Source organism: Lepeophtheirus salmonis, unplaced genomic scaffold (assembly GCF_016086655.4).
Source record: "Lepeophtheirus salmonis unplaced genomic scaffold, UVic_Lsal_1.4 unplaced_contig_14574_pilon, whole genome shotgun sequence".
Lineage (NCBI taxonomy): Eukaryota > Metazoa > Arthropoda > Copepoda > Siphonostomatoida > Caligidae > Lepeophtheirus > Lepeophtheirus salmonis.
In genome coordinates this window covers 1-10390 of record NW_027291037.1, presented here as the reverse complement: position 1 = coordinate 10390, position 10390 = coordinate 1, and the positions used below count along the sequence as shown (strand labels likewise).

At 30.6% G+C, this 10390-nt stretch overlaps 1 protein-coding gene across 1 annotated transcript; it reads right to left on the bottom strand.

Moving 5' to 3' along the window:
* Positions 1 to 1631: 1631 nt before the first annotated feature.
* LOC121130962 (uncharacterized) lies at positions 1632 to 2975 on the bottom strand. The gene is made up of 4 exons (XM_040726579.1): positions 2853 to 2975; positions 2571 to 2797; positions 2285 to 2513; positions 1632 to 2214 (listed from the first exon to the last, which is right to left on the bottom strand). Exons 1-4 carry the CDS (start codon positions 2863 to 2865, stop codon positions 2078 to 2080), a joined length of 606 nt encoding a protein of 201 aa, XP_040582513.1. The 5' UTR covers positions 2866 to 2975; the 3' UTR covers positions 1632 to 2077.
* Between the last annotated feature and the right edge of the window lie 7415 nt (positions 2976 to 10390).

Below are 10390 nucleotides of genomic sequence, written 5' to 3'. Positions count from 1 at the left end.
AAGTAAAAAGTCACCTCTTTTAAGTTCAAAATACGTAAAGTCGTCTGTTTTAATTAATACAAGGGTCAATTTTCATCAAAAAGAAAAAAAAAATAGAGAGACTCCTTGACGAATCTGTAGAATTGAATATAACAATAGATTGTATTACTTCGTTAACCTTGTCGTTAAACAACAATTTATTGTGATAAAGTGGAACATAATTACATATAATGATCATGAATAATTATTTCTAAACATTCTTCAATGTCAGTCATTCTAATTTTTAACATATTGAAGTAAGTATTGTAAGTGTAAAAGTGCTATTAGAAAATTAAAATACCAAATATATACAAAGATTTCTTAAAGCAAACCATTTTTAGAACTAAATGTAGTTCAAAACTTTCATAGTATATATGTACTGTTATTTAATGATTTGATTAAATTCAATTATCTTAGATCTAATACTTTATTAAAATAAAAATGACAAAAAAATTAAGAATCTGAATTTAAAAAGCCATTTTTTAACAATTGGACCATGTGATGAATATTGCCACATTAATTATGCTGGGTTCTGCATTTTACTTTTCGATGTTTTGAAGGAACTAACTCTAACTATGAATTGAGATCTGTGTATTTAAATTTAAAGCTCCAGACTACATATCTTCTCAACTATGAAAATGCTTGGCATAACAAAAAAGCTATCATACCGTATTTTATTTATATATATATACGAGTAGAGAAGGAATACACTTTTCCTATAGTAACGTTGCCAAAAACTTTTAGGTCTTGATATATTATTCAACTCTTCAGCTACATTATTATTATTATTAGTTTTTCTTTTGGAAACTACTTCCTTAATTTTCAATGGTATTTAGAATTCTTATACACTGTTCAAGCTTTGATTTCGTCAAAATGTCAGAAAGAGATTTACAAAAGCTACTATGTTTCCTATTTGACAAAGACTTTCAATTTTCTCAGATATGTTTAATTTGTCTTCAATCATAGTTGTACCATAATTATATAATGTAAATTTTAAACTCTCAAATATTTGAAGAGATTGTTCCATTAATAAAAACAAAAAGCAGACTAACTCCATTTGCTATAAGATGACTATCAGATGGCAAACAACTAAATTCGATTTTGTTTTTATAAACATCATTAGATTCCTTTTCTACTACGAACATTATATTATTGATATATACATAACCGGATTGAAAATTTGCGTATGCTCATAAAAGACGGAGGAAAGTAACCCTGAGGATTTTTTTTATTATTTTCATATTATAAATGTGAGTCCTTGTTGGACTCAGAGTAAAATTGATGATCGACGTCGGAGTAATTCTTTGGTCAATGCCATTGTTATTTCCTTTTTTCCTCCTCCTCCCTCGTTACAGCTGGTTGTAGCTGATCTAATGAAACGTCATAGTAGCTAAGCTGCTCTTCTCCAAAACATTCTTTAAACTGTCAGGGTTACCATGTTTTTTTCTTTCTTTTTTAGCATGCCCAAAACGCTCCCGATTAGCATCATTGACGATAGTACTCTATGCTAGGAGATACGTAGAATTTTTCAAAATAAGGAAGAATAATTAATAATAGCAAATAAAGTAATACTCGTCATATCCGGCCAAAATAACTTTTTCTTACGAAGAATATTTTGATTTATAGTTTATTGATTATAGACTGAATAGTCATTTTATCAGTCACCCAACAATACACGTTATATTTGTTAATGATCACATCAATCAATTGTAAATTTATCTTATAATAAATATGTACATAATTAATTAATGATCAGTTCTCTTAACCAACTCTAGACTCCGAAAATCAATTATTCTAGAAGTGAATACGGAATAGAAAGCAAAAGTAAGATTTGAAAAAGGATATGACAACTTAAACAAACATACATTAAATGAAATGTCTGGCCAGTCTTCTTTTTAAGAATGAAAAGAACTCTCCCTTGTTCCATTGCTTCAGTCCCCATGATATAATATGTATATATATTCAACGAATTAGTAATTATTTAAAAATTATAATAACATAGTCAATACTTGAATGGTATCCTAATAATATACACTTCATTAACTAGTGTAATAAGCAATTAAGTGTATTGCGATTCCTCTTCTTCATTTAGATCACTTTTATCTGACTCCTCTTCAATTATCGAAGGAGGAGGGAAAATTGTTAGAGGCTCGGTTTGTATCGTATGACATGTGATGCAATACGAAGGTGGCACATCTATGTATAATTATGATATGAGTAAATAAAATAGCAATTATAATATATATAAAGATAATGAGACAAATACCATTGGCTTCATTAATAGATGTAATGGAATTGGAAGGAGAAATGGAGGAAGGGTTTCCATTCGAGGAGTATATATATGGCAAAACCATTTTATATGGAGGAGGAATGAGTATGGATTCCCCGGAGTCAATGAATATGGAATAGGAAGGAGGTGGTGTAACGTTTCCAACCGTGGTATTGTTATTCATTCCTCGATTTCGAATGACTGGAGTGTTCGAGTTTGAATGATTCTAAGAAGAAAACACTCAAATATGAAAAAAAAAAGAAAAATGAATTTAGTTACATACATCTTGATCGGTGACGATATATCTGTAGATTGTATTTAAACAAGTAAATATGACAAATAAGTAGAAAGTAACAAGGAATGGTACGAGAGAGTTCAGGAAAGGTTGGTTAAAGGATCCGATGAAAATGGGACGATTAGCCGAGGATATATCTTCAAGAGTCGTTGTGTCATTAAAAAGGATGCGATCATTTTGATAGATGGAGTAGTTCCGTAGATAGAGACGATTATCTGGAAGAAATAAAGAAAGGGTGGATTTGAATCTACTACTTTGGATAGAACTTACTACTCATATCCATAACTTTTGATATATGATCAGACACTACTTTTCAAAATCTAAAGAGAAACACACGCCATGTAAAAGAAAGAAATGTGTACTGCACTGGTTATTAACACAATTTGAATTAGACCATGGCAAAGAGATTATAAAAAAAGGCTTCCCTACTTTCATGAATAATTATGTAATGGCTGCCAGAACGTGGAGTCTTCTGTACAATTGTGTTTGTAAAACCTTTTCAAAAGGCCTCTAATATTCAATTATCTATAGCAGTGTATCCTCCTGAGAAACATGAATGCACACATATTCTTACTGATGTATATGGAATAGTAATGTCACTCCCTGCGTAGTCATTTCCTAATGAAAAGTCTAATACTAAGAAGGAGGCCAAAAGGTTTTTTAAAAAAATCTATCTTCAATCCAATGATACTTCAACTTTGCTCCTAGTTAACATCAATCAACTAATGCCTCTTTTAAGTATATCAAGTTTTTGAAATTGTATATGGAGATAACTGACTTCAAAAGATTTCTGAGTAATGTGTAAACTACGTATTTCGAAATTTTAATAGAATAGGTGTATATCAGAGCTGGGGATTCGAATTTGAGTTGCCCTTGCATCAGTCTAATTGAGCTAGGACTTCAAGTTTGAGACTGACTTTGATATGTCTTGGGGCTTTAAACTTACTTGATGCAACATTTGTGGAAGTACGAGTATGGATAAGTCTTTTTTCTTTGCATTAGTCACTAATACTAATTCATGCAAAAAAGAATAAATCATTTATAAAAATCTTTATTATATAAATTTTACTTGTATAAAATACATTACGAACCACCTAAAAACTAAAAAAAAGTATCTGCAATTTTAATGACACATTTACTCAGTTAAACATTAATTCGTATAAGTTTTTATGGATAATTGATCAAAGTGATATAACAATGTTACAACCTATCTGATGACAGCTTTATGGAACTTTAAACACTTTTTTTTCAACCTCTAGACATCTCTTTAAACAAATGAATTAATTTCACAGCAATTAATTGTCTTGCCTAGGATTTACTCCTGAAGCTTGGCATCGTTTACCCAACACTATTGCATACATATTTTGAACATCAAGTCTTGAGAAGGAGCCAATTTTAGAATCTCATGAAAGTGCTTATGTTTCGTTTGATTAATCTTCACTATAGAAAAAACTTACTCATATAGTTGGTAGGTCCAAAAAGGAACAATATTTTGGTATCCAGTGCTGTTAATGTAGGATACCCTTCTACGAGGTACTTGTAAAATGTGTCCAAGCCCATTGAGGCTAATTTTTTCTTCCCTTCTACATCACACTGCAAATCAATGATTTCAAGTTGCATGTCAACGGGCAAATCAGAAGCTCTAACTATGAATTGGGAGCGAAAAACTTTAAATTATGGCTCCAGTTCACTAAACCCCTGAAGTTGTCTCTTAAACTCACTGAACTAGTATGAAATCTTGTCTTTGTACCGTTTGGAATCAAAATTAACACTTCTTACTGAGCACATTTATTCTAAAAAGGGAAAATTTGTAGTGTCAAATGGATATACCAAAACACGAGTTTTTAATTGAACATTTGTATGCTGTCATAATACTGTGTGATAATTTTTTATTTTTTTTTCCGTCCTTCCAAGATTTCGTTTAGATTATTCAAGTTCTCAATGATGTCAACCATAAATACAAATAATAATAAATATAAATGTCTTGTAACCAAGTGAGCATTGTAATTCTTTAAAAAAGTATATCTTTCTTCTCCAGGAATCGTCCAATTTCACCAAGTAAATTATACAATCGCTTCTGTACAGTACCTCTGTTTAGCTATCGTACTTCCGTGTGGTAAAATTAATGGTGCAGTCCCTGAGAAGGTTATCAAACTAACGATGATTGAAGAACACTATAGGAATCACAGATTGTAAAGAAAATTACAAAGAATTCATTCATTTATTTTGATAATACATATTTATCCCCTGGGCTCTTTTAACCTCTGGGTGGGTAAGATCCTGCTCTGGAGCCCTATGTCTGATGCCCATTATTGCAACGGAGGAGATGGTTTCGCTCATTGCTGGTTTTAGAAGTAGACTTTCCACCCTCACAAGGCTCTTTCCCCCACTTTTTGATAGTGCTCTGGACAGTCAGGTGTGAGTCCCCAAGATCTCTTGCAGTGGCTCTCATAGACTTGAGGGAATTGACATGGCCTGTTTTTTTAACTCCTCCAGGTCCAGTTTGGTCTTTTTAAGAGAGGCGTTCTTCTTCTTAAACGTTTCAGACTTGCTGACGGTGAATACCGGGGTCTTGGAGATAACAACTGCTTGGAGTGCGCAAATAGAAATTGGTTGATCACGTTCTAGTGTCATTTTCTCGACTGTACGTCAGCTAAAGAGCTCAGGTTTGTTTTGTTTTGTAACTAATTGCTTATGCTTTAATATATTGGAATATGCATTAATTTCAATCACTCAATCTTCATTAATTATTGAATTAGTAAGTTTTGAGACTTCCATAACCACCCGGTGTTTGGTCCAAAATCAAATTTTTATAATTGTCCCCGACTTTATTTTTTGAAATATTTGTTAAAAAACAAAGAACTTTAACTATTTGACTTTTATTAAAAATTAAACCACTAAATTTCGGAGCAAAACTTCTTCGGGGGCTTTATTGAGATTTCAAAATTTGCCTAAGTGACGTAAAAAGGTTAAGAACAGTTATTAAAACCAACTTCAGCAGATCCAAAATCTTCATCCATTATTTGTCGAGATTTGAAATGGGTAAGAATTCCATATTTTGCTTTTCTATTCAAAACGAATACAAAATGAATGATTTTTATGTATTATTCAATTCATTTTTCTAATTATGAATCTTTGTTTTGATCATAAAATGATGGAATGCTAAAAAATTTGTCAAACTTTTTTGATATTGACTTATGCGGATTTTAAAAAATAAGAAAGTGAGTTTTTTTTCGAATCAACATTTGCTCAAGGATCAAATCTTTCTCCGTTGTAAGAAAATAAGTTTGAGAACCACTGCAATTAGTATGAAATTAATACCAGCAAATGCATTAAGGAAAAAAACAAGCCAACTTCAATGATATATTTCATCACTCTTTTGTAATAATGAGTTAATCCTTTGATAAAATATTCTAATGCTTGAATCGTACTAAAATAGTTCTCTTATTGGTTAATCAAAGTTGTTTTAATGGGTATTTATAAAAACACGAACTTTTGCTTCCTTCAATCTAAAAAAAAATGTTCCATTAAAGGAATTAGGATATTTCATGATGTCACTATGAGATACAATTTAAGCATTCAGTGAATTAATAAAACTTGACTTAATTGTGTGAAACATAAGCTCTTTTGGAAAAAATATTCCTAATTTTCTTTAAAAAGCAACATGGATGCAATCTGAAAGCCATCTATTGAGTAAAAAAATAATTTATGAATGAATGTATGAATCTTTGAACGAAATGAAGGTATTTTTGACCTAAGCCGTAACAATGTAGTCAATGTAGATCTTGCAGTCGTTCAGCACATAACATCGAACGTATATCCAGGGTACACTGTATATAGTGCTCTTTGCGAAGATCATAAAAATATTTTGATCTAAGAAATAACAATGTTATAATAGGTGTGTGCATGTACCATTAAGGGTGTATAAAGGGTGCACTAAATCCTATTAAACAGAATTAAGTACCTACATACAACATGTTTAATCTTAACTATTACGAGTCTATCAAATACACTCTGCTGTATATCACATACATATTTTTGATCTAAGAAATAACAATGTATTAATAGAATATTGCGGTCGTCTGCGTGTAACATCGAGCTAGTTTTTGTTAGTGAGCGTTCTAGAAACTAAAGTACTCTTCATTCATCCTATAATATATATTTTTTCCCCCTTCAAAGCTCTTTTTATTATTTCTTCATTCTTGAGGGTGGAAAACGTCAATTCAATTCATATGAGTATTATTGCATTCAGTAGCTATGTGTGAGTGTGCTCAATTAGCCTAATTTGTTTTTAATCAAAGTTTAATTACTCCAGACAATGACGTGTACTACCGCTAGTATTTAATAAATATAATATTCAAATTATTGAGGGGGGAGGGAATTATGGAGTTTCTAATGGTAAAATTATAACTAAAAAAAATGTGGGTATAATACTTGTTATTAATTGTGTACTTCCTAACTAATTGTATTTTAACATGAATAAATTTCAATAAGGGAACACTTAAAAATGCTAAAAAATGCACTAATGAAACAACATTAATAAACACGGATTTCCAAATCAAAAAATATCCATGAAGTACCTTTTTTTGGAGTTTCGATGGTTATTTTCTTGTTTGGAGGAATAAAATGCAAAATTTAAAATATACAGTGATACCAACAGTCTAATTTTCAAGTAAACAAATGAGTATTGTCAAGGTATGATTGGTATTTTGAAGCATTTCAAAACTTTTTCGATGCTTATTCCAAACTAAAATAGTTGTGAAAGGCAACACACATGCACAAGCTGGAAAAAGGGGTACTATCAAACAAATTTTGTAACTATATTCTATAAAAATATCATTTTTATTCTTTGCTATCTCAAAAATTTGGGGTTGACGTCACCGATGGGTCTATTTTTTTTATGACGTATAACGCTGCAAGTACTGGTTCCAATTTGGAATAGTACCGTGTTGTTTGTTTAATACCAGTATACCGAACAACAGATACTGCAAACTGAAATAATAAATTTTAAGAGAAAGTTAGGATATCTTGTATTTATTTTTTCCTGCCTGACTATTTGAGTGCAATTTAAACCCATCAAAGAATGTCTGCCATAGGTCGGAGTATGTGAATGCAGTCAACTGTTATATTTTATAATATTTTAAGTTTATGGCTCCGTTTTAAAGTTTGTAATAGTTTTATATTTTTATCTTTAGTCGTATCAAATGTTTAAGATGTCAGGATGAATTTATTATTAAGAGCTAAGTCTTTCAAGAGCATGTTTAACACGGATAAAAAATTAAGGTAAGATTGTTTGTAATAACTTTAACGTTTATATAGTTATAGCAGCTTCTTCACATGAATTAATTATGGTTCGAAATACATTTTCTTAACTGTAAAGGCAGGTAACATTTCATCAAACAGGAAAAGTTGTTGCACCAATAAAATATAATTTTAAGGGCCTTATGTGATTAAAGCCAAGGGACCAGATTAAAATGGAGTGACGTAGCTCAATGTACACCGCACACTCGAGAAACTATTCTATTCAACTCAATGAGTGCAGGATAATGATAAAGAAATGATCGTTTAAGTAAATTTCTAGACCAAATGAAGTAATTGTAATAAGATAATATTTAATTATACTTAGAGTTGACATTTTTGTAAGGAAAAAACCTAAGTGTAGTATTTAGGAAAAGTAATCTACCTCAGATACTTGTGCCAACGCTTTTTGCTCGAAGCACTTTACGGTATACCTTTGAGCTATTCCAGTGATGCAATATTTATCTCCTCAATCGTTGCAAATCTCTGTACTTTCATACATAGGTCTCTTCAGTTTTGGGAACAAAAAAAAAACCTAGTATACCAAATGTACCTTGCCTGCGAAATTGGAAAAGTCGCCTTACTTTTTGAACACACCTCGTTTATGAAGTAAAGACTTTTAAGCTTTGTCACAATACCATTTTTTTTGTATGATATCAGTATTTCAATCCTTTTTCGTCTAAAAATATATAAATATAACAAAAACATCATTAAGGGCCTACAAGAGTCTCCATAAGTGGGAAGGGTGTTGTTCTAGGTCAGAATTCCCTAAATTTTAAAAAATAAAATATCAATTTTCATTCTAACTTTTTTCATAAAGGGAAAAATTTGTTTAAGGGGAGATGAAGCTACCTCAGAAACGTGGAAATGTGGAAAATAGGAAAGCCAATTTTATTAAGTGGGCTAAAAGTACCGATTACAATACAAATGTAGTAAAAAAATTTTTTTAATCTGCCAGTTTCCCAATACCACTATACTGCCGGTATACCGAGTAATACTAATACGTATAGTACATTAAAGCTCTGGATATCACTTTTGTTAAAAACAAAATAAAAGTCGATCAATCAATCAATGATTGTCGTTTGAGACTACATAGAGAATGCCAATGAATATATTGTTTGGATTTAAGGTGTTGGTGATCTTATGTACCAGGTCAAGTCCTGATCAAGTCTCTCTTATCCTGAGGTCGTCCTTGAATGTATAATTTTCAAGATGTATTTGATATTGTAGTAGAATCAAACTTACTCTACACAAGTATCACACGTCCCCGCTAATAGCAATACGAATAATATTCACCCAATAAATCTTTTGACATTATCAAATCTCTCTACGTTTTTTCGTGGTTTTTTTTTATACTAAAGTTAATTAACATATGACATGATAATTTAAATTTGATTTGGAGTATTAATATCATATTGTTCAATTTTAAGTACGTTTACCAAGTATATGAATACAAATGCAAAAATGGATAGTCAGAAAAAATAAACTACAGGCAAATTGATATTCTTGTCTAGTTTCCTATGACAAATCCAATAGTTTCTCATTTTTAATCATTATAGTCTATCCAAATGGACTCATATACCTTTTTATTGTAGTATTCAATTCTATTGTGTGACACACTTTATGAAATATATGCAAAACTATTTTCTTAGTGAATGATACGTAGTTATCCTTTGTCCAGGGTCTCTCATACTGTTGAAGAACCTTTATGAAGCGTGGAGTAAACCATAATGAAGGGGATATTGGAATCATTAAAATTGCTATACATTCTTAAAAGTATCTCGTTATTCTGAGTCCGATATCCAATATTATTACAAACAAATTCTCTAAGAAACAATAGCAATTGAAACTAGATTTTGTCTACAAATGATATATTTACATGATTTATTTGTAAAACTTTTTTTAAATGTAATGAAAGCAAAAAAATATTATATTACACATTAATCATGCAGAACGAGAGAACAAATGGTCAAAAGAATAGAAATTCTAAATTATGTTCAATAAATATTTACATATTTTCGTCTGGATTGTAATTTAAAGTAATATATATAAACATTTTTTGGACTTTCGTATTATTTATTCTCTGTCTAAATTACATTTTGTCAAAGATCTTTTGGAGCGCTTTGAAATCATTCTACACTACTATTAGTTCTAGTCGTCAGAGCTTGAGTCATTGCAACTTTTGCAGATATTCCAAATTTCAATAAAACATGACGGTTGTACTGTGTGTCTGTTTCTACGACACTTTTCTTATCCTTCTGATGCAATTCATCTAAAAGTAAGAAATAAATTTGTTTGATATGTCAAGTATGTGTACATTCATTAGTACACACATAGTAAGGGATGATAAAGCTCATTTTCCCTGTACCTAGTTGTACGTTTTGAAAAGCTAGCTAAAAAGGTTTGTAAATTGAAGACAAGTAAAGTCTATTCCAATTGATTGATGATAATAACTACAGCTGTATAATCCATAAAATATTTCCCCAAAAAGATAATTGGAAATATGAAGC